The sequence below is a fragment of the Cyprinodon tularosa genome, unplaced genomic scaffold (assembly GCF_016077235.1).
Source record: "Cyprinodon tularosa strain WSP-4 unplaced genomic scaffold, ASM1607723v1 ctg71, whole genome shotgun sequence".
NCBI classification, from domain to species: Eukaryota; Metazoa; Chordata; class Actinopteri; order Cyprinodontiformes; family Cyprinodontidae; genus Cyprinodon; species Cyprinodon tularosa.
In genome coordinates, this window is record NW_024039463.1 from 2,879,863 (window position 1) to 2,905,212 (window position 25,350).

Sequence of the window (25,350 nt, forward strand, 5' to 3'; positions counted from 1 at the left end):
AAAAAAAACTTGCATATCTAATAACAGTAAGTGAAAGGAAATCTAAAATTGAAATGTTAAACCATATATAATTATTTTCCTATTGCTTCTTCCTGTTACTTCATTACTTACTGTTGTAACAAAGTCTTAGCGTAGCTCTTCAAATTTGTTTCAAATTTAAACAGATCAATACTTTAAGCAGTTATTTAATAAATGGTAGCACTTTTGGACCTCCATATTAGCAAACTAAATATAATGCATGGATGAATGCACAACAAATCTACATGAATTGCTGCTTTGAAAAGTGTGCTTTGTCTTTGCATTGGCTGCATAATTAGATGGGAATAAAAAAAAGACTTGTGGTGCTAGTACAGCTCTGTCTGTTTAGTATAATGTTGCCTGCACCAGTGATTACCACTAGTGAAAGATACTGAGCTACAGGAGTGGATCCAGCCACAACGCCAAAGAGCATGCTACCCCCTCCCATCAGGACCACAACTTCCCCAGGGACTGATAGGCTTGGATTAAATCAGGGTAGACAGAAACGTAGCACCATCAGGCCTTCAGAGGAGCTGCTGGATTAAGAATGAGCAGTCTGCCTTGTCCAATCGTTACACAAACAGAAAAGAGCTAAATGACTTCTAACACCAAACTGTGGTTCCAATCATTCATAATAATTTTATTTTTTTCATTTTCTTATGTCTAATTTGTTTCAATTTCCTGCCCTTCACATGAGTAAAAAACGGCTGGTCTTTAACCACCATTCAGCTGCCATGATGCCTCCTCTGATGCAGGACAGCAAACAGATCGACTCAAATACTGAGGATTCCTTATTCTATGTTTAATACCAATTAAACAAAATACTGGAACCGGATTGGATAAACTTGGGCATATTTGTAAAAACAACTCGTAATTTATAATATTTTAAATGAACAATTATGTAATTATATCAGTCCCAGTTTTGTCAAACATATTGATGCAGAAATATTAGTGAGTTAGGTTTATATTGCTCTGCTGATGCAGTGAAGCACTCTGGATCTTAGGTAAAGATGCGTAAGAGACCCTTGAAGATGTGAGTTCAGTGGAAAAGAAAGACAGTTCAGGAAAATGCCAGGTGCTTCACTTATTGTAATCAAAACCCATCAATTATTTATTTATCTAGGGTATAAATATAACAAAAGAGCTTACTTTTTAATTAAGACTCTCATGACATTTAAAAAACAGAACCCTGGCACCACATGTCTCCTGTTAATTATACCTGTGCTCCTGTTGCTCTATATTCTCTTTCAAAGGCTAGAGGAACCTAATGAACATATGGCTACATAAGCTTTTTATCTAAAAATAAAATTTTCTCTGCAAGACAGCTGAAAATAAGATTTCATAAGACATTTTTAGCAAAAACATAATCCAACTCATTACAGAATAAAAACAGGAATAGTTTAGATCAGGGGTCTTCAAAGTTTTCCAGGCCAAGGACCCCCCAAACTGATGGTGAGATGGATCGGGGGACCCCTTAACTAAGTATGAAATTGTATTTTATTAAACTGGTCCTAAAGCCAGTCTATTACAGATGGAGTAATGTAATAAAAGTAATTTAGTCCTGGGATTATTAAAGTATTTCTGATTCTGATTCCTGGTTGATGGGACAGGTGTTGTGAATGAAATGGTGCCCAGCTTGAGAAAGCTCCTGTGTGTCGCTGAATGTGTGCATTGTTGACTGAAAGACATCTTCTGCCTCCATTTATCTGCTTACTTCAGTGTGTTGAATTCATGTGAATGTGTATTTAAAAAAAATTCAATTAGTGGAAAAAATTGCAGGGGGGCAATATAAAAACAAAGTCTAATAAACCAAAACTTTCACGACCCCCATGCAGTACCTCCATGGACCCCCTGTTGAAGACCTCTGGTTTAGATAACATGATTATAACCTTCTTTGTCTGTTTCAAAATGTGCATAAATACCGTAAGTGTCCATTGCAATAAAAGACTAATCAAATTCAAAGCCTTTTCCACTTCTTTACCAGAGATCCCAGTTAGTGTTTCGAGCACGGCATCTCTTCTTTCAAAGTAAAATAACTAAAGGTAAAGTTACAACAGCTGAAATCAGATTTTGTGGATGATTTGCACCACTTTTGAGGATTAATCCAAATTGCATTTGATGAAAAATAAAATACTAATTAATTAACACTGCAGATAATTTGCAAGCTTTAGACCTACTCTTGCTAAAACAAAGGCTGGTGTAATTACTGGTGAGTGAATCTGGCTGAAAGTCCTGTTTCATTTATTCCCCCACCTTCTGTCCATAAATGCATCCGGCCTCACTTGAAGTGCAGCACTAGAAAAAGGTATCATTTAATCTTCAATAACAAAATAATATTTCAGTTCTGGCAAAATATACATGGAAAAAAAACTGTAGATATATATATATATATATATATATATAATAGGAAACAAACTATTTTGTACAAAAATGTACATCATTGCTCTTATTCTAGCAGTTATATTAATATAGCATAATACAGAAACTGAAGAGCAAGGCTGAAACCAGAATAAATCAAACTCTTCATGAAAAGAAAAGCAAATGAAATTCATTGAATTTCAATAGGATGAATAAAATAAAATAAAACTGAAGAAATGAGCACATTCAAAGTATTTCGTTATTAAAACCACATCGGCATTGCACATCTATCTATCTATATCTAGACTAGTATCTACTTGTGCATCTGTCCACATTGTGAGGGTTTCTCTATTTCAGACTCTACTAGGACACATGGAACTACGGCTTTATTTCACGGGATTCTTAGAAAATATTAGAAAAAAAACTACCTTCATCCCCATCTGCTGATCTTGTGTAACACTGCATATGGATGCTTGACAAGACTAGATTCCCCAAAAACCTAAATAGTCATAAATACGTATTCAAAAAAGGCATTAAGTAATCCCCCTGTCTGTCATCTTTTTCTTACTTTTTACACATTAGTCTCTTGTGAAGAGGTTAAGCCACTCCTTGTCTTCTTATAATAACACACTAATATCAAAAGACCATGACTCCATCATCCCAGTTGGCATTTTCAGACTCTTGTCTCACTCGCGTCTCTTAAAGACGAATCAGCCTTCTTAACTAACATTCATTACCTTCTCTTATTCTCTACATTACGTACAGCAGTTTGCAGACTTCTACAGACCCTTGATAAAATGATTCTTGGATAATACAAAAGCCAAAACATTTTTGCAATGCTTAGTTTCAGAGATGTGTGCAACTTGAAAACCTTTCAGAAGCAACTTTTGAGACTTTTCAGAAGCAACTTCCGCCTGTAAGTTTCTAGCAGATGCCTGAAGGTTTTGAAGGAAAAATTTAATTATTTGGAAATGCTTCCAAAACCCAAGTTCCCCATGAAGAAAAGCAACCACAGACCATGATGCTGCTGCCATCCTGTATAACTGCTGGTAGGATTCTCTTTCAGAAATGCATAGGGATGTTTTTGTTTTGTTTTTTGAGGCAAATGTCTTTTAAAATGTAAAAGTATTGACAATCAATTTGTTATAATCGGAATCTATACAGAACTACTGCAGTTTCTTCGGAGTTACCGCCAGCCTTCCTAATAATTACCATTTAATTCATTGCTGATGCATGTCGTTTTATTTTCTTTGTGCTGAAACTAAGACTAAAGTTGCTTGAACAAATAAATAGTTTAAAAGTGGGCACACTTTTGCAGAAAGTTAATTGTACCTTTTCAAATTTTTGTCCCTTACAGATTTGCTCACTTGTCAGTTGAGGAATACAGGATATAAATCACAATACATATGGAAAAAGTCTTGAAATGATTTTTCATGGTTTAACTTTTTTGTTTTTTTTCTGATCACATAAAAATTAATTCAAACCAGAAAATTTAGGCCTTTGTGTGTTTCTTAGAAATATTGAATTAAAGTAAAACCTTAAACTCCTAAAGAAACCAGCATGTTCCATTATACGGAAAAATCCGCTTCTGGTTCTGCAGTTGATGATTTTGTTTTTTTCAAAATTTTATGTTATTTGTAAAAATAAAGTTCCTGAAATGACTTTAAAATTTCAAACAAACAAACAAACAGTCTTCAGGCTTTGATAAATAAAATTGTAGCAGGATGGGGAGTTAAGGTGGGGGGAGAGAGATCCTGGCGTAGCGTTAGGAGGGCAAGTCTGACTTGTTTTAATGCAGGAGGAAGTGGAAAGATGCTTGTTCTTGGTTTAAATCAGATTGTCCTTCATCACTCCAGACTCCCAACAATCTTCTCACGCCCCCTGAATGGGTTTTTTTGAAGTTACCACCGCTTCCTCAGTTGTTAATGAGCAACCCGCCCACCCAGCGGAGCTTGCAGGCGAACCACCGCCTGAGAGGACAAAAGTACTCGTAATGGAACTGTTCAAACTCGGGGGTCTGACGGATGTCGCTTAAAAACGCGATGTCAAGGTCAGACTCGGTGAGGATGATGAGGAGGAGGAGCAAGACAAAAAGGAGTCCGATGGTGACCAGAAGCAAGCGGAGGACACTTAGAACAAACTTATTCACCTGTTCGACCTCGCTCAGTGCCGAGTCTTCCCCTGCACCTTCTTTCGCAGCTCTACTGTCCAGACCAAATTCCCCCCCTTCCCCACGCATCGGGGTGCCTGCCTCCGACTCCTTTTCCTCCTCGATGCTGCAGGGTGCACCGTTGATTTGGCGTGAGGAGGCTGTGTCTGTGCTGTGCTCAGTCACCGGGGTGGGAAGGATGCTGTCAGAGGGACTGTAGGCATCGTCTGAGATGACTGCCATCCCCTCGCTGGAATCTGCAGCGTGGCTGCGGGACCGGGTGATGAAAGACTCTCCGTGGGACACAGAGCGCACCGGTGTAGAGTGGGCACTGTCACGCAAAGACTCCAGACCTGGGGAGAGGTGTGAAAAAGGCAGTTAGAAAAAAAGTTGTTTTTTTTTTTACCATTCTATCCATCAAACACTCTTCAATCAATCAACCTCGTCAAAGACGTCCCTCTGTTACATGAATACATCCAACAAATGAGTGAAATGCTAAATAAAGTTCATCAGAATGTATTCCATTTAAACAGGATCAGCTTCTAAGGTTATGTTTCTTACTTCTCATCTCAGATATCTCTCTATTTAATTCCTCGTCCAATAGACTATTAATCAGAAAAGCAAAATCAAACATCATGTATCCTTTTTCTTTCTCTTCCAAATTATGCAAAGCTTTGTGTAAGTTTACCAGTAAAGGTTCTATAAAATATTTTGCTTTAAAGTACCCAAACACAGGCAAGACGCAGGCAGAAACAAAATAAGAAAAGCATAGGAAGGAAAGATAAGAGAGACAATATAATATGGAACAAACTGAAAAGGGGCATGTACAGTAAATGCCGAACAAACATTAATGGAACTGAAGTATGGCCTATGCGTGAAAAGCCTGATGGGAGGAACGGAGCTCAAATCAGTGTTAAACACAGGAATACAGATGGGAATCAGAGAAGCCTAACTAAGCACTGAAACCAAATGAAACATGACAAAACCGGATGATTTACACTGAATTAAATCACAGTCCATCAGATAATGACAGAGGTTTGTGACTAACGTGGCTGCAAGAAACTGCATCCAAATCCACAATTACTATTACCTTGCCTTCGATAATTACACAATTATTACTCAATAAAAAATTCTTTAACTTCACATAAATTTTTATTACCTCTTTCTTTTCTTTGAGCACATTAATTAATATAAGCAACTCCGGGGAAGCTTGGAAATCAGAGTACTATGTTAGTATGCTATTTTAAGGTTTAAAATATACTTGAAATCCTGGGATACATAAAAAATGTATATATATTTCCAGTATTTATATCCACACAGTGTCAATAAACATAATCTCAAGGTACTTTACAAGGGGTTGAAGGTTTCTGAGTTTTATATAAATGTATGCTGGTGAGGATTCTCAGTCATCCAGGTCATTGTCATTCCGTAAAAGTTTAAAAAACAATGCACTGGACTTTGTTTCCAAGGTTTGAAGACGTTTTGCTTCCCCTCCAGGAAGCTTTCTCAATTAAAAATTTTGACTTCCCCTCCAAGAGATTACCACGCCCCCTTTGCCCAGCATCTCAACAAAACCTTTTCATTCCTTAACGAAAACTTAATGACATCCAGCTTTTTCAGCGTTTGTCAATTATTTATCATCTTTCAGAGATCAATGTGGCCTTTCACTACCCACTGATGGATCAGCCTTCTGGAGATCCAGATTTTTCTTTTTGACATCTGCCTATTTCATTTGATTCCTCTATGATGTAACACAGCTTTCCCATATTATTTAAAGGCATAGAAATTCATTTTAAGACACTCATATCAAAAGGATCTTCCTTTATTCCAGCAACGGGTTGGAAAAGCTATGAAGTAGCTCACAGTGAGATTCTTCAAGGCTGTTGATTCAGCAGAGGTTTGTTACTGAAACATCATTGGTTCAACTTTTTTATTTTCTTTATTCCAACCTTTTTAAACCTTCTTTTTTTGTTTCTGTATTTTTTATTTATTCATTTTTTCCCTACTTGCTTTGATTCTATTTTATTTTCCTATATTTTAATTATGTAAAGCACTTTGCCTTGCCTTGCCTTGAATGGAGACGTATCGTCACATCCAGAATCTGATCATCTTTTTCTTACAGTCCAACCCTGATCATACACCAGGGATTCCTAACTAAGGTAGTAAGAAAAAATTAAATAGTTTAAATAATTTGTTATACAGTTTCATAGCATTTCTGAAATCACAGGGGTGCTTCATTTCATAGAAAATACTTAAAAAGCTTCATTAGTCACCAAGAAGCTTTTACCTAAAATAAAAACCAAGATCATGTGAACATTTTTTACTCTATTTATTCTACTTAAGTAAACTATCATGCAGTTGGCAAAATCTTTTTAAAATCCTAAATAAGCAGAAAAGAGTCACAGAAAGTTTTATAAATATGCTGAATGTCACGCATCTTATGCTGGAATACTTTTCTCAGCTTTTCCTAGGTTACACCAAGTCCCCAACAACCGAGATTCACCAACAGGGCTTCAAAAGAGTCGGATTTATAGATGAAGTATCTATTCTGCACTAAAGGAAACCGGTACAGTAACAGAGACGCTCTACAGTAAGGATGAGCTATGGCAGAGTACTTTGCTGACGGAGTCACATTCTCAGGGGGGGTCAAAGCAGCAACATTATACCTTCACTGCAAAATGAAGGGAAACCAAATGTGAGCTTACGTTGACGAGATCATTAAAAGAAAAAGCAGGAAGGATTATACCTAATTTCTAAACCTCTGCTAACATTAACAAGAAAAAAGTTGTTTTTTTCCTGTGTTTTGCTTCAAACCTATTAAAACAAATCACAAATATGTGGAAAACGTGACAACAGATAAAGTCTCCAAATCCTTTCATTTGCAGCCCACTTTACCTGGAGGGCCACTGGCCTGAGGGTAGGGCAGCGGGGTACCTGGATGAGGACGGATTCTGCTGGGCTCCTGCTGCCCCATCAGGGCAGGGTAAAGGGGCAGGACGCCCAGGGCCTTTCCCAGCATACGAGGCCCCAGGCTCAGCACACGGACCTTCACATCCCGGTAACAGTGGTTGATCATCCGCAGGTGAACGTTCACCCGGGTGGTGATGCGGATCAGACACTTCACCATTGCTGCAGTGCTGTTCTGTCCTGATGTCCCCTGCCCCAAATCCAGGCCTCGAGTCAATGGCTTTGTTGCCTCTGAAGACGAAACAGTGGCTTTCTGCAAGCACTGCTACAATCGGCAGCATTAGCCTCCCAGCTTGGCCCCACCCAGGCCAGTGACATACATGGAGTAGAAGACCCTGGTTATTTTCAGCCGAAGTATTTATACACCACCAAGACATCAAGTCAGCACAGACAGAGGGTAGGAAACTCCTACTGCTCTTCTTAACATACACAACATACCAACTTCTTATCTCTATTTATCTCACTGTACAAAGAGCAGATAGCTAAACAAGTGTCACCAGGACGGATTCTGGACAGGTTGGCCTTATGTGACTTTAGCTGGCATTACACAGACATGCACATATATCTTTAAGGCTCTGCTGAACTGAGTTAAAGGGACTGAGTGACGCTTACACCAGCAGTAGGCCACTCAGCCAAATGGCTTCAGTTTCAGGCTGAACATGAGAGGTTAAGATGGTAAACTAGGAAAAAAAGGGGAGGGGGGGGTCTGTCTCTCACCCAAAGGATCTTTATTTCAGTTTAAATGCACAGCCTTAGACATGACTTATCAGCTATGCACAATTTTTTGATTTAAGATGCTTTCTTAATTCCAAAGGGAAATTAAATGTTACAGTTATTCATATCATTTTTATCCAGTTGATTTAAGGTGTCTATAGCTGTAGGCAGGAACGATCTTCTGTATCGGTCTGTCTCAACCCAGACAAAGGTACGTTTCTGCTTTGTTTTAGTATCCATAGCCCTTGAACTGTCCCAACATGCAAGGATTTTCTGTGACAGCTGTAGCTTCATTTCGATCTGCCAAAGGAGAAAACAAAAGCATCCCCTCATCGCCACCATGTTTCATACTGAGGATTAGATGAGCCACGTATGAGGAAAAAAAGCTCAGTCTTTCTGTCATCTACCTCGGCCATCTTTTTCTGCTGTCTCCTTCATGGTTTATGGTAAAATACAAACTTCCGGTTCTTTTTTTTTTGTTTGTTTTTCAAAAGAGGCTTTAAATGAAGTCCACAAAATGCTTCGACTGCAATGAGCTTCTGGTTGCTCATCATATAAATGTTCTGCCTGGAGTCACTTAAGGTGGATAACCATGCTTTATCAGGTATGTAATTCCTCCCAGCAAACTGTCAGATGTGATTCTTCATCATATCGATATGGTTTAATCACTGACTTTCTGTAACAAACCTGTGAGGTCTTCATAGAACAGCTACACAGGTTTTTATTCATCAAGTAGGTGAGTTTCTGCTTTGGTTGCATTGGATTTTATTTGGAAGCTTTAGAGACATTTTTCCACCATAGAGATGATTGTTTTATTAACATTTTAAAAACATTTCCTTTCTAGTTCATACCCATACACAACTTTGTGTTTATTTCTGAACTAAAGACACATTGAAATGTTTGATTGTGCAAAACAAAAATAAAAACAGGTTTAAGAGGTAGGAATATGTTTATAAGTTAACTCTGCTGATTGCTTCCTATGAATCTACATACAGGTTTTTTTGTCTTACCCTCCATGATTGATATGTGCACAGCTCTCCGACGCGTGCGGGGAACACTGCTGAGGCGAGGCCCGTGGGTGATGGATGGACAACTTCTACTGGGCACAAGGCCAGCCCTGTTATCAAAATAGACAAATGCATTAAAAGAAGTTACAGATTGTAACAAATGTCTGATATCAAACCTACGTCTACCTGTGTATTTCAGGAGGTTCCCGTTTGATTCTGGCACTTTGCTCCATCACCTCTTTCGCCACTCTTCCACTGTTGTAAGATAAATTGACAGTGACAGGGGAATTAGTAAAGACATTAAAATATAAAAGGTATGTATGCACTATAGGCTTTAAGTGCAGGAAGTTATCAGCCACACAAACACATTTGTATCAAAACATACACTGCAAAAAATTGAAATCTAAATAAGCCATTTTTTCTTAAAATAAATCAATTTTTGTTGAACTGAGGAGATGTGTGAGAAACATTGCTAATGGAACATGACTATTAACATTTAAAAAAAAAATGCATTGTTTTATATCAAGTGAATATTATCTAATTATTCAAGAGTAAAACTATGCATTCATTTTTTTAAATTTAAAATTAAAATTGAACTATATTGATCTCACATTGCACCTTGGTACTTGCATCCTTCTTAGAGCACAAGTCCACTGCTCTAACCACTAGGCCAACACTCCCGATTCCAACACTCCATTGGCCAATCATGTTCTTTTTCCAGGTGGATCATAAAAATAAGTGGTCCTCATAATTGTCAATCATTGTGCTGATATGTTTATGTAAGATCGTCCTACGTTCTCATCCCCATTTTCACTTACCGGTGGTTATTCTGACATAGTAGAAAAATTGGGAATCTTCTTTTGGAAAGTAATCTTGTATGAGCGATGAAAACTGCAACTTTTAAACAAAGCGTGCATGAGGAGAAATGGGCTCGTGCACGCTCTCAAACATGTTTAATAGGAGTTTCCTCTAGGAAGTGGGTACAGGGTTGTGCATGTGGATTTCTTTTTTTTAAAATGGAGAAAATTATCCACTATACCTTTAAGGGTAAATGCACTTATTTTTGTAGTGAAATAGTGCGATTATGCTAACAAACCTTTCATCAAAAAGGCTGATTTATATATTTTTTTTTAATCAAATTAGAATATATCAATTTGCAATAATGTCCACAGAGCAAAACATATTTCCAGCAGAATCAAAGTGTGATCAGCTCCCCTTCATTTTCTTCTCTCCACTTACTCATCCTCAGAGACAAAGCTCTGCAAAAGGCCAGGAGGCCACGTCCTCTAGGGATAATTATATTCACCCCCGACTGTTATTTTTTTCAGTGTCCTTTCTGCCCTGTCATCACAGGATACTCTACCTGTAGCGGAACCGGCTGCCCTTGAAGAACAAGTTGCTGCTGGAGACTGTACGTACTTGACTGGACTTTTCAAGCCTGGCAGGAGTGAGGGGAAAAAAATTTAGTTAAAAAAAAAAGGACAGGGGAAAAGAAGTCAGTGAGCAAAATACCCAGAATTCTTTAGAAATATTTTCAAGGACCTTTTCAGAAACGCTTTAGCTGCCAAGCATATTTGCACAAGCTGTACATTTTCATAGGACACATTACTTTCTGAACGTATTCATATCCTACAATTCAAATGACAACAAAAACCCAAAAAGAAAATACAAAAAAAAAGACAAATATATTGCAATAAAGCACTGTGAAAGAATGCACGGAAAGAAATCTGATGCCTGATGAGGCCACAGTTGAAAAAACGATACATGTCCAGCTTACAGTTTAAATGAATAATATGAATTGACCAATTCAGATGTTTTTAAAATGCTAGTTAGATATATTTTACTAATGATATTTATTGCTCGTTTGATAAAAAGAAGTAGAAGTATTAAGAGGTATAACTATTATGTACTCCTTAGAGGTACTTCTCTGAAGGGATGTAGCAGCAGTAAGAGCTTAGAATAATGATATTTTGAATATGTTTTATTTTTTTGCGTACTTTGGTAACTAATTTTGTTCTTTCTTTATCTAATCCCTGTTTCTGATCATGCCAGCATTCTGGGCAGAACATGCTTCAAAAATAGAAGAGTAGACTTTAAAAGTAAAGCAGTCAACTACCTCCCATTGACAAAGAGGAGAAGGATCAGTAGGGATTTAACAGAGGATGATGAGGCATCATCATCTAAGGTTCTCTGTCTTTGGCATGTTTACAATCTGTGACACTTAGGCAGCCATTAGTGGCTGAGTACCTGTTTTAAATCAGCTAAACCTAAATGCCAAGCTAATTTACTTATATGGACTGAACTTCAATGCGAAGCTTAATAGCAGATGAAAAATAGAAAGATGTCTGCCTAAAGTATGATTTTTACTCTAAATGGAAACAAATAACTTTGCCATTTTAAACTCAACTGAACAGTATTTTTTCTTATGCTGTGAATTTACCATTACTGTAAAGCTCTTATTTATATTTTGTTTGTACATTTTTTCCTTAATGTGTATCTGCATGTTGCTTATACATGGGGGGGTTTCCAAACGTTTCCTCTCTGAGAGACAATAGAAGATAATTGTACTGGTTTATTCTATTTCTCTATTAATACAAAGGAGAACGCTTATACTATTCCCTGAGAAATTTTAGCAGGAAATAATAAACTAAAAACAAGTGCTAATTGCTTTTTCGAGATCAACAAAGGGTTATTTTAAATGCTTTAAATTTATATTTGTTATTTCAGGACAAAGAGAGAGCTGCAATACCGACTGTGGAAACATCTGCAGTTTTTGCTGACATGACCAGACACCTAAAGGTAAAGCTTTTTCTTTTTTTGTAGTTGTTAAGTTGTCTGTTATGAGTAGACAAATACTATTTAGAGTGGCTCCTCAATGCCTACAAGCTTTATCGGTCACAGAAAGATCATTTAAACCATTAGTCCTTTAAGTCATCTACACATTTCATTAGCAGAGCTTCTGTTGCTACTGCCCTTTAAGCCACCAAGATCAAACTTTTTGAATAGTAATCTGTTTCCCTCAGCTAGAGAACATGGGAGTTCCTCATCTGCAACTCAGAAGAAGCACTGAAGTGCCTGAGCTCATTCAGGTGCCAAATGTCACATAAACCCATAGCTCACTTTCCAGGTGGGGTTTTTAGGACACCATAGGGATGTTACCCTAGCCTCTCAGTGCATAGGAAGGAAGACATAGAAATAACTAGACTAGGAAGAAAAAAGAGTGTAATAAAATACAGAAGTGACAGACTCACTTGTAAAATGCTTGATTCTCCACACCACACTTCCAAAGGTGCTTGCATGCCTCTGGCGTGGGCGCAAAGTATGTTAAAATTATTTTTCTGTCCTGCACTCAGAAATAAGAAGATGTGCAGGTCAAATTAAAAAAGCTGTAGAAAAAAAAGAGCCACATTTCAGAGTAAGCTGCATGCACCAAATTCTCGTTCTCACCTCTTTTTGATTTGCATATATGTGGAAAGTCTTGGCTTCAAACTTGAGCTTCGTTACTTCGTTCCTGTCCGAGAGAACAAGCCATCATAGATAGACATTCGAGCAAGCAGAGACAGAAAGCTTCATCCTCTTTAAATATTCATGACGACTACTTTGAGATCACATAAACAGTCATGGCGCTCAACGTTTAGCTGACAAAACAAATTAGTGATTATTGTCCCTGGAGATGGATAAACAGAGCATAGAGAATACATGAGAACTGATCTGAAGAGCAACGGAAGCCCAACAAAGAGAAGACTTAGAATCCACCAGACTGCAGATTAGCCTATGTCTGATCTTATATTATTAAGAGCATTTAAAAAAAGCACCAAGTCAATATGTTAATAGTGTTTATAAATATCTAAGAAAATCTTTTTCAAGTACAAACTGTCAGTATGAATCACTTCTTCACCTCTACTAATATATACAACATATTTAGCCACAGTAATTAACCTCATGACACATGTAGAGGCAGGTGGACAGACTCTATTGACCACGTACAACCAGTCATAGTACAGATCATATCGTTAAGGAAAAAATATATATCAGCGCAGATCAAATTGCCTCCCTGTCTCTTTTAATATCTTATGCTTTCTGCAGCCAAAACAGCACACTATTAAGCAAAGATTGCAGATGACAAAATCAGAAGTAATTAGAGGAATATTACTTTCTTAAAGAATAACAACAGATGTTTCTATTAGTAAAATGTCATCCAAATTACTTAAATTTACTTTTGGTGTAAAATGGGGTTCTGTCCTTAGTTCTAATATTAATAAAACACATATGAAGGTCATGTGGCCCAGTGGGTAGAATATTTGTCTTTCTAATGGGAGGTTGTATATAAGATACCAGCTTCCACATGTCAGACTATTAGTGAATGAAAGAGTAAGCGCTATCAAATCATGTTGAATATATGTATGTATTTACATGTTTTATCTCACCATTTAAGAAAATGAACTCTCCTGTTTCCCTGCAGAACCACAAAGCCAAATGGTGTGAAAGCGAGAAAAGCAGGGCTCCCCGCCACATCCTGAAATGCATATTTTAGATGCACACAATCAGATTTAGATCCCCTCAATAAAAATTAAAGCATGCAGAAACAGACCAGTTTACTGAACTCAAGTAAAATGTACTTTAAATAAACAAATCTCATCCATTTGTTGTTTTCTGATATAGCTTAATCAAAAGACTCGTATAATTTTTATTTAATAAAGTCACACACCCCCAACAGCATTTTTGGAATAAAAAGAGGCCCATAGTATAATAGATCCTCCACTATTCTGTTTGAAGTGTGTGGCTCTAGTTAAATTACTGTTGAGTTTTGTAAATACCATGTTTAATATTTGTGAAGGTACAACACTAAAGGTTTTTCTCCAGGATAACTTTCAACCAGTTAAGAGTAAAAAATAGCTAATGGTTGATAATACATTTGATTATTTAAAAATAGTAATTACACACTTTAATAAATCTTGGCGAATAAAGTATGGTTTAAAAAATGCCTCAAAGATTCATTAATTAAATGATAATGGTGGAAAAAAAATTTAGCACTTTTTTTTTACCCACCTAATAAATAGTAAAATTAAGAGTGTGATTCAACAACTGTAAAATGAGATTAATTTATTTTAGAGCATCTAATACAGACAAGGACTAATCTATCCGACTTTTATCAAAGATGTGTGTCTCAGCAAGTTCTGCTCTTTCTGTGGCAACATTTTGACAAAGGAGTTTGAAATGAAATGGCAATAACGGCAGTGGAAAAATGCCCCTCACCTTACACGGATGTGGATCAATGCCATATGTCTCCAGCATTTGGGCTTTCTGCAGGAAATTTCTCTCTGATGTTTCAGGAGTCTGTCCTCTGAGGAAAAGCAATGGTCCAGATGTCAGTTCATTATAAGCTCTAAAAACAGCTGCAGAGGAAAGAAATGACCACAGGTGGGCAGCAAAATGCTATGCAGCATTCATCACTTATAACATCTGACTTGGTTGAGGTAGTAATATTCCTGTTGTGTCTCACCACCATGGGTTATTTTCTCATTCATCCTCGCTGCAGCTTGCATTAAAATGTATTATTTAAAAAATCCTTAGAAAAATATGAACCCATTGTTGTTTGAACTCTGAAAAAATTAATTCACGCTTAATGTGATTGAATAATTATTCAAAATTCAGCTGTCTGACAAAAAACTCAATGCATTTTATGCCTTTGTGAGTTTTTATGCCCTCCCAACGTCATATTACAGCTTTCCCACTGATACGTTATTGGAACAAAACCATTCTAAAAAAGATTATTCTAGTATCTCTGCTATACTGTATCTAATGGGTAAATCTTATTCAGTTTTCCATCTTCTAGATAACTAATACATAAGTTCTGTTTAAACTCTAGTCAAGTGAATATTTGTCAGGTGAAATTTAGAAATCTTAACAAAAAAAAAGATTTACAGGAATGTAAAACAGACATCAGTTTGTCTGTTATCTCTTACATTAGCTCAGTTTTGTGTATCTCAGCGATTCTGCGCTCTAGCTTCTCCGAGTGCTTGGGAAAGAACTGGAATTTGGAGCTGTAACCTTCAGGATGTTTCCCAGGGTCGTAATCACCAATCTCAGCTAGAAGGGGCATAAGACAAAGTAAAAGAGAAAGGGTTAACTCATTCACACATCAGCGCAGGGCTGGCTAAACATGGCCGGAATTATCGGCGGTCCTTCATGCCACATTACACTCCCTTAGCTGAGCCTGAAGCTGATTTCTCTCTGCCAGGAGGAGCTGACTAGGCAAGCCATCTTTAATTTATCAGCACGTTTCCCTGCCCTCCTCTCCAATCTGGTGTTTTTAAGTGAAGCTTGCTGTGCCAGACTTTCTGTCAACTATGTGATATTTGCTTCTGCAGCTGTGTGTGTTTGACGAGGTCCCAGATGTGTGAAAAATTTAACCAGCTGAAAACAATTTCACCTTACACAAATCCCAACCTGCATATTCATATCAAGAATAAAAGACAAATTGAGAGTGAAAAGATGATTACATGCCTTACATGAAAACATCAGTGGGTATTTCCTTTAATTATGTTTTAAGGCTACTAGAAATGCCCCAGGAAATTAGCTTCCTTGGCTTAGATAAACGGCATTCATCATTAAAACAATCTACAGAACATAATAAAGCAAAGAGCAGCAAAGAATGGAGCAACTCATTTCCATCTGTCTCCTTCTCTTACCTTGAAGGATGTAGGCAGCCAGCATGGCTGCATCTGAGGTTTTGCACAGAAGACGGCCGTGGTAGAGGTCTCTCTTCAGTTGCAGGAAGACCAGATATCTAAAGAAGACAATCATATATCAAAAACACATTTTTCACAGATTTATTGGAAAAAAATTAGAAGTGGAGGAGAAATGCAACAAACTCAGTTTATTTCAAATCCCTATAGTTGATTCACCCTTCTCAAGGATGATTTTATTGTTTCCCTTGGTGTTAAACTGATTTTTTTAATGTGTTTTTCTTTTAAGAGAAAGATTGGAAACAGCCTGGAGTCATAGTGCTCTTTCTCGTCTTTTCTGCAGCCTCCAGACCTAGTTTCTAACTGATCCAACCGCATGGCTCCTCAAGCATGAACGTTAATGAGAAAACATTTGTACCAGAGATTATGATAATGACGAGTGGTGCTGACTATTACTTCCTGCCATCATCGTTCTTTGTATTTTTAGAGGCAAGGACACTGCAGTGGAATTACTGAACATCTGCTTTTAGGCAATAAACAGTCAGGCAGACCTACTTTCTTCGCTGTTCCAGCACCTCCACAAAGGCTGATAATATCTATTTCAGTAGCTGCTGAAAAGAATCAATTTAAAACGGTGTCTTTTTGTTAAACACATGTGTTAACCTTTGCATAATAATACAAATTCATGAGAAAGTGTTACTGCTGCTACCTTGCCTTGCAACGGTTTTCATATCCCTTTAACAATTGCACTTTTTGCTAGCCTGATAAACCAGACTAAATGTGAACTTAAATGTGTAATTTAGTCTGGCCCTGATGAATGAGACATCGGAAGATTGTTGATAAAAACAACCCGTTGTTTTTCAAACCATGTCTTTGCCTATTGACCAATGAGCGCAACTGATTGTGACGTAGGAAGCACGACAAAAAGCTGGTGGGGGAGTGTAAGCAAACAGCCTGTCGTTAAAACAGCGAATACGTCCTTCTTGAAATTGAATAAGCATAGAGCCTCTTCCTGCTCACGTTTTAACGATAACCCCAAGTCTAATCCTTCCAAAACTGATTCCAAAGCTGAGTCAAACGAGAACTGTTCAATAGTTGTTGCCATCTTCCTTGTTGTGCCTTCTCCAGCATCACACAGCTTTGTCGTCCCACCCTCAAAACCCAACCTGCTTTGCGTCCAAAAATTCAAAACACGTCTGCGTTGTGATTGGCCCGCCAATTCTAGAGCCTGGGGCATTGATCGAGGCTAGACCAAACTCGCAGCCAAAAATGATTTTGGCCGCTGGCGGGTGGGGCTAGTTTACTAGGTTAACTTTTTGCTGCAATTGAAACTTTCTTTTTTTTACATTTTGATGCAAAGTCTAGTCACTTTTACTCTTACAGACCTAAGTAAAAATTCATTTTTACCAACTGCCTTCAGGAGTCACCCAATTACCAGAGTCCACCTGTGTGTAAGGGGTTTTAATCTTAGAATAAATCCAGATGTTCTGTGAAAGCCTTGGAGGTAGAGAACATTAGCGGAGAAACTGTATCATCAAGACCAAGGAACACAACAGGAAGTTGGAGAGCAAGTTTCAGATTGGTTTAGAGAAGATTAGATCCCAATCTTAGGATATTTCATTGAGTTTTTATCAACCCATTTGTCCAAAAAGATAAAAGAAAAGAGGAATCAGCCAAACTATGAAGACATGGCTGACCACCTAAATTGTTAAGCAAGAGTTTAAAAAAAAAAAAAGCTTTCAAGAGGGATGTTATTCTGGAGGACCTGCAGAAACACACGGCTCAGGTGGGAAAATCTATTAAGAGAACTGTGTCTATCATCAACCTAACAAGTCAGGCATTAGATTAGAGTAGGGAGATGCTGAATGGCACAACATCTGCAAAACACTTAATACCAGGTCAGAGGGTTAATCCAGCAGGGTCATGACCCCAAACGTACAACAGAGCTACAATAACATTAAATTCTGGCCTGGTAAAAGCCCAGACATAGGTCTGATTAAGGATCTGATCCTAAAAGAAACATTTAAAGGCATTTTCCAATCAGTTTGTAGATCGTACAGAGATATCCTGTATCATTTTATTTATTTGTTTCAATAGCTAAAATACTGGTTACATTTTATAGCATGTTTAAAGACTTCCCTCAGAAATAATGCACAGTGTTCTATTATATTAAATACTGCTGAAACTGGTGGTGATTATAAAACAGAAAAAGGAAAAAAAAATCCTGGAAAAAAAATACATTTGGAAGACTTTATGTATTCAGTCCTATCTGAAATAATCTACAATTTCTTTAAGTGGAATAAAGGGATTTTCTTAATGTCTGTAAAAGCAGCTTTTTTTTGCGTGTATGATTTTAGATCCGCAGCACACGCGACAGAATGACCAAATCATGTGTACTGCTGATTATTTTGCCTCTTCCACCCTCTGTGCACTGACCTCTCCACTGCCATAATCATGTATCATACTGTCCTCCTTCCCTCCCACTCCTCTTTACGCTTCACACTTTAAATCAGCCCTCCTTGCCCCTTTATCTCCTCTATCCACTCTATTCATTATATACGCTCTATGTTGTGCACACTGCATCTCATTACGCCTCAGAGTGGACTCTTCTCTTTTCAGTCTGGTAATGAAAACATGTGGACACTAGACACACATTCGCCAGCTGGATGTGCTCAGCATCATCTGGACCAAATCTGCTCTCTATTTATGTTTCCTATTTTTGCATCATAATTTGAATATTAAATGCCGTTACAAAACTACACCTAAAAGCCTTTTACAAACTAGAGAAAAAAATCTAGCCTGATTTAGATTTTAATGTGCTATCCATTATCACAGCGAGCTACTAGGAAAGGCTTTTACATTCCTTTCGACCCTACAGCCTGTAAAAACTGTGTATGTGTAAAATGTATCATAGTCTTTTACAAGTACATAATTATTTTAATTATGAAATGCTTATAAATAATGTTCTTTTTAAAAAGAATGACATATGATTTGTCCAGAGATTTCATTACAACCATCTCCTCTACAATAAAATGTGAAAATATCCTCTCGGTGAAAATCTCTTGAAAATCTCACTGAAGCAGATGCAAACGACCTCTTTAGAAGAAAATTAGTGCAAGACGGTTTTATTAACTCCTTTAGCCAAATGCAATCATGTGTCATACCGGGTAATTTCCTCCTTGAGAGCAGAGGGATCAGGCGGGTAGAACTTGACTCTCAGACACATGGTGAATGGAGGCTGAGCTACAGGAGACAAACAGAAAACATTTAGAGGTGGAACATATGTGGGAAAATGGCGGGTCGGACGATTTAGCTCTCATACAGAGAAGATTTTTGTTCAAATGTTCAATACACATATATTACTAACAAGGTAAAGAAAATAGAAACAAAATTAATGGAATAATAAAAAAAAATGATTTAACATCTGTTGGTACTCTTTAAGGGCAACTCTAAAACTAGATAATTAGTAGTAGTGAAGCAGGCCTGACTTTTCTGGGTGTACTGTATGTAGCTTTGACCCTCACAAAACCTGAGGTTGGTCTTTTTCTCACCTCGTGCTGATGCCTATCCTGTCCTAAACACAGCAACCTTAACTTTCAGCAGAGCTATAACCTCAGCATTCAGACAGGGTTTATGGTTCTGATACCAGGTTACTGTCCTGATGGTAGTGACATCATCAGCACACTTGGAGTTGAAGCCAAGGAGAGGTCCAAGTCCACCTGTCCCCCATTTTTAACCTCCTCTCTAAAGACCTGCCAATATGTGCACTGAAAACAGTCCGGTAGCACAGTGGGTACCTCCCTGGGTCACAGACACTTTTTTTTCTTTTGGCCCAATTCATCCCATCAACAGTCAATATGTTTGTGCCACTAGGATGAAGAGGTGATTTTAGATGGCAACAAGCAAACACGGAATAGCTCTCTATGCGTCATGAATATTACACACACCAGAGGGCCGTCTACTGCATGGAAAAGATGACGCCATGGTAAAAGCTGGGTGTCATTTCTTTTCTAGGAAACAAAGTTCCTGCAACCACGTAAAATAGTTCTTTATCTGCAGTGATCTAATGGTGTCATACAGTCGATACTGCATCATGAACGCAGCAGTAAATTCTCTTGGCAGATTATTCATTAATGTACATACAGAGTCCCCTTCCCTGGGTTTTATGAACTGGTGGTCAAGATCTGCTCATTGATCTGTTAGTTTAGATCTTGCATGTTTTCATAAAGCCAGGTTTCTGTTAGGCAAAAAACAGCACAAATTTTCAACTCTGTAGAAACAATTAGAAGCAGGCTGTAAAAAATCCACTTGGTTATCCACAGACTGGACATTTGCCAGAAAGAGAGTTGGAATCAGTGTCCTCCTAGCCCGGGGGTCGGCAACCCGCGGCTCCGGAGCCACGTGTGGCTCTTTATGAAAATCTGTTTTTTTTTTTTGTTTTTTTTTTGTTTTAATATGGTGTGAAGGAGGTCAAAGAAAAAATATGTTTTCTAATGCTGTAATCATTTGTATCATAAATAAATTTAAACAATAATTTGTCAAAACTTGGACCATGGATCCCAAAGGGAAAAAAGGAAGATATAGTTTGGTTGCAAGGATGGAAAACCGTCCACAGATCAAACAGGTAGCGCCCGGATGCAGGGATGGGAACTTTCTTCAATTTTTTCCCCAAATCCTGAAAATATAAATCACACCAAGGAACGATGATGAAGGAAGATGTGGAATTTCAGGGTAAGAGATCTCTGCTCTGATGGATTTCAGTTCCTGCTTGGTTCCTCATGACTCAATCAACTCCTCCCAACAGAAACACATAGAAACACCATAGAAAGATTTATTTATTGTGTTTCTATAATTTCATCAATGCAACAAAAACCTAAACCGCGCAGTGAAGGGCGGTGAAGCGGCGCGCGGTGGGAGCGTTCACTGCTCCTCCCTCACCTCATGCTACTATGTGACATTTGCTCCAGGATAAACATTTAATCATGAATGCTTATTATATATTTAAGCCCACATAGTCCTTTTCTATAGTGGGTAATACACTTAAAGCCCATGTTGCCATACGAGTCATATATAAGACTTTTACATTTTTGTGGCTCTAGACAGATTTTTTTTTTTGGCTCTTTGAGCATTTTGGGTTGCCGACCCCTGTCCTAGCCTTTAGCTGTTTTCAGGTGCATTTCCTCTTGAACGTTGCTCCTCACAATTTGCTGTGCTAGTCTGTTGTTTTAAGGAGCCGCTGTCTACCTGGTACTGATTTCAGTTTCTGTGATATTTTAATACAGAATTGTCTCTGATCGCTGTCAGTCCGGTTAAGCTGTACGTCTGTTGTGAGAACTAGTGCCTAAATCAGGCTCATATGAGACTTAATTCCAGGAGCTGCACCATCATAACCAATATGGCATAATTTGATGCTGCTGCTAGTCAATGATGGGGTTAATGGGGTGACAAGTTGTAATGAGGATCTAGCCTTTGCATTGGGTCAGCATGATGACTGATATTGCTATCGTGCATCAGATTTTTACTCGGATACTGCTTGGTGTATATCAGCTAAGTGTCATGGATACGCTGCCACTGCTGTTACAAGGCTCTAGCACACTACAAAATGTAGCTAGATTTGCTACCAACGTAATCATCCTAAATTTCACCTTGCAAGATTGATGGATGTTCAAAATAACTGAGATAATATCATAATGTGTAATAGAAATTACAAAGCATTCTTGATGCATTATAGAAGATCCCTTTAAGATCCTGCAGAGACAGTTCATATTTTTGCTCATTTCCATCTCTGGTCTTGCTTTAGTCCATATGAAGCAGGTCCAGGTAAAACTCCATCAAAAATGCAGAAAACCTAGTTAACTTATAGACTACCTTAGAGCCCTCAGTGTCAAAAAAGATTTTAAAGGAATAGTACACCCAAAACATGATTAGCCTTCATTTTCTACTCACCCCCATGCTGAACAACACTCTGGAGTACTTTTTTGATATCTCAAATGCATCTGGAGATCTGGGAGGCTTCTTGCTGTCTGCTGACATTCAAATAATGGAGGTCTATGGCGCCCGAGACAGAAAGGTCCATAAAAGTCCATAAAAACGTGTCAATATTCCTCCATACTGCTCGTCCAATGTATTCCAAGTGTCCTGAGTGGGTAGCGTCCATAATTTACTCGAAACGAAGTCATTTAGAATGTTTTTAGAGCATAAACAGTAGTGTATAGGATTTCCTAATAGCGCCCCCATGCGCGCTCACGGCGCTACGGAAGCCGGCAGACCAAACCAGCGCATTCAGCTCGGCAAAGAACTCATGCTCTTCCTCAACACTGAAGTCCTCAGACATTTTTCTTTCGTTGTTTCTTTCTTTGCACAGGTAAACAGCACATTTCTTCTTCTACGCTTGCATTATCGGCAGAGCAGACGCTGAATGCGCACTTCCTTCCGGTTTGGTCTGCCGGCTTCCGTAGAATCGTGAGCGCGCATGGGGGCGCTATTAGGAAATCCTATACACTACTGTTTAGGCTCTAAAACGTTCTAAATGACTTCGTTTCGAGTAAATTCTGGATGCTACCCACTCAGGACACTTGGATTACATTGGACGAGCAGTATGGAGGAATATTGACACGTTTTTGTGGACTTTTGTGGACCTTTCTGTCTCGGGCACAATAGACCTCCATTATTTGAATGTCAGCAGACAGCAAGAAGCCTCCCAGATCTCCAGATGCATTTGAGATATCAAAAAAGTACTCCAGAGTTTTGTTCAGCATGGGGGTGAGTAGAAAATGAAGGCTAATCATGTTTTGGGTGTACTATTCCTTTAAGAATCGTATCTACTTCGTCTGTAGGTGGAGCTTAAATATACCTGTTTAAACTAACACAGACTGAACCACAAAGCATTTATTTCTTACATTTAGAAAGTATTTCTGTTGTTAATTAAAAGGCAGGAAACCTAAAGTGATGGTACTTACATTTCATCTGCTTTGAAATTGACTTGGTAAACTCCAACCAGTGCTGCAATAAAAATAAGAAATGAGAAACACATGGAAATAATTACATTTCCCAAACCTGAGCAGTGGCAAATTCTCACATTGTGCTAACACTTTCAATCTCAAGTGCCTGAACATTCAGCTGTTACTACTGACTGCTTTTTTTTTTTTTGACAAACCCATTCATAGCACGCATGAAATAGCACAACTGACAGTGAAGTGTGGTAACAAAATTGTTCAATCTACAGATGCTATAGCAGATGTATACTGTCGTATAAATTTCCTTATATCTAAGAGAAACATACATTTTTATAAGGGTTTAAAGTTTGGGGTTGGAAAAAATGATTAAGAAAGTCACTCTTCAGACAGAGTTCCTAGGGAAGTGTAATTACGCCTCCCATAAGGCTGCTTTGTATCAATGCTTAGTAGATAATAGCTTCATTAAAAACAGTTTATTTGCTCTTTAACAGTTTGCATCTCATATTTAGAACCTCCTTTAGAGAACATGTAGCTAAGGTTGTAGATAAAGTTGGCTTGTGTTTCTAATAACAAGTCACTGACTAAAGCTGTTAGGAAGTATGCTGGTATTCAAATATGAAACAACATTGTTAAGATATGTCACTTGATGTCAGTCCCAGAAGCAACTTTAGTTTTCAAAATTTCCACCAGTTCTGCTTGAAAGATTTTTGACAAAGCTAAGGTCAAAGAGCTAAGACTCCTTTTTAGCTCTTTATTATCACATATTTCATTGAGTCCTGTTTAACTTTTAAGTATTCCGTTGCAAAAATCACATGATTTTTGCACAATAAATCCCAAGTGCCTTTAAGACCACAGCTTAGGAACGAATGACTAAATGGATTCCAAAACTATGTAATGCTTAAAAACATAAAAAAGAAAATGGGTACTGGCTAGTGATGTTTAGGTTATTCACCTTGAATTATATATTATTGAACAATATTTCTCCAGCAATATATTTACTGGAGATTTTAAAAGTATCTTACCAGGAACTATATCCTAAAGCCTCTCCCATGTACACACCCACCCAATTACTCACCCGTTGCTTGTCAGGATCCACATATCTGATGCCAAAGTAATCTTTCTCCAGTAGATTCAAGTGGTGGCATATAAGGTCAAACAGATACTGTCCTTTTGCATCCCGCTGTAACAGAGAACAGGAAAAGAAAACAAAGGTTTGACTGTAATGTCAACATGAAATCTCTGAAAGATTCAACAACAATAAGCTTAAATTCCTAAAACAACACCTTTTTGTCACATTTCTGTGGAAATAATCCACAGCTCGAATCATATGTGTCTGAAATAAATCCTTACTCAAAGCTGAAAGAGAAGAGACAAGAAAGAAGATGGAGTAAATCTGCCGCACTAGGGGGTATTGCTAATATGACAAATTCTGAATCTTCAAAGAGGAGCCGTGTCTAAGGGAATACTCGAGGATCTTCAACTGCATCCAATCAAGTACATCCTTTAAGCCTTTCTATCTGTCTATGGCAATGTAGTCTAAATGTATTTGAAAAACACTGTAAGACAAACCAGTTTTATGCACTGAACACAATAGTTATTTAGTAATAAAACAGAACACATCACTGCACTGATGGAAAACATTTGGTTGAAAATATGAAATTAATAAAATAAATTCTAAAATTAAGGCTGATTTTTAAAAACATCTTTTTTTTTTCATTATATAAATTTTTTACCAAACAAATTTTATAAGTTCATCATGCATTAGACTCCTTTTTTTCAGGAAACCAAATCAATTGTTCTAGATTTACCCTTTTCTTTTACCATTTTACAGATTTCACCAAAATGTGTTAAAAAAAAAAAAAAACATGACAACTTTGATATGGGTTTTTTCATATATTATCAACAAACATAAACTTATTTACAACTGATCGTTCAATTCAAATGCTTATCTTTGTAAACAGTGTTTAAGTTAAACATGCATTTATTTTTTTGGATGCATTCTCACTAAAATGGTTTTGTTTGTTTTGTTTTTGATAGCATTATTTTTTTCAGAATTATACTTTCTTGTCTGAGATGTTATTTAGTAATTGAATCAAAGTTTATATAACTTAGAAAGCCATCACTCCACCTGTCTCTCTGTCCTGCTCCTCTGCTTCTCACTCAGTGTTAGTTTAAACTGATGGATGGTGAAATGCCCCTGGCTGCACTTTCCTCCCTGCTGTATCTCATGCTGCAGATAACAGGCACTTTATTAGGACAAAGGGCTGTCAATACTGGGCATGCTGTTTAACTAGCCTGACTATATGTGACCAAACGATGAGTGCAGAGCAGTGGCCGGGGGTAGCTGACCTTTCTGAAGAGCGACCGAGGGGGCTTCATTGGCGCTTGCTGTTGTCACTTCAAGACTATTACTCAAATGTAATAACTCTAACTAAGCTGACATGCCTCTCGCTGACCAGACCTTAAATACCTAAAGTTCAAGCCTTCTAAGA

The 25,350-nt window shown here is 37.7% G+C and overlaps 1 protein-coding gene across 1 annotated transcript in view; it reads right to left on the bottom strand.

The window, feature by feature from the left end:
• Positions 1 to 3,284: 3,284 nt before the first annotated feature.
• The window catches only part of LOC119772452 (FERM domain-containing protein 5), an 84,762-nt gene continuing 62,696 nt past the window's right edge, over positions 3,285 to 25,350 (bottom strand). The window contains exons 2-14 of the mRNA XM_038268882.1: positions 23,934 to 24,038; positions 22,862 to 22,904; positions 19,067 to 19,145; positions 15,906 to 16,003; positions 15,180 to 15,303; positions 14,470 to 14,557; positions 13,641 to 13,729; positions 12,661 to 12,724; positions 12,465 to 12,556; positions 10,577 to 10,651; positions 9,400 to 9,468; positions 9,217 to 9,323; positions 3,285 to 4,878 (exon numbers count right to left, since the gene is read on the bottom strand). Of these exons, the coding sequence (XP_038124810.1) occupies positions 4,292 to 4,878; positions 9,217 to 9,323; positions 9,400 to 9,468; positions 10,577 to 10,651; positions 12,465 to 12,556; positions 12,661 to 12,724; positions 13,641 to 13,729; positions 14,470 to 14,557; positions 15,180 to 15,303; positions 15,906 to 16,003; positions 19,067 to 19,145; positions 22,862 to 22,904; positions 23,934 to 24,038 (1,620 nt within the window). The 3' untranslated portion in view covers positions 3,285 to 4,291. The remainder of the gene's footprint in view (positions 4,879 to 9,216; positions 9,324 to 9,399; positions 9,469 to 10,576; positions 10,652 to 12,464; positions 12,557 to 12,660; positions 12,725 to 13,640; positions 13,730 to 14,469; positions 14,558 to 15,179; positions 15,304 to 15,905; positions 16,004 to 19,066; positions 19,146 to 22,861; positions 22,905 to 23,933; positions 24,039 to 25,350) is intronic.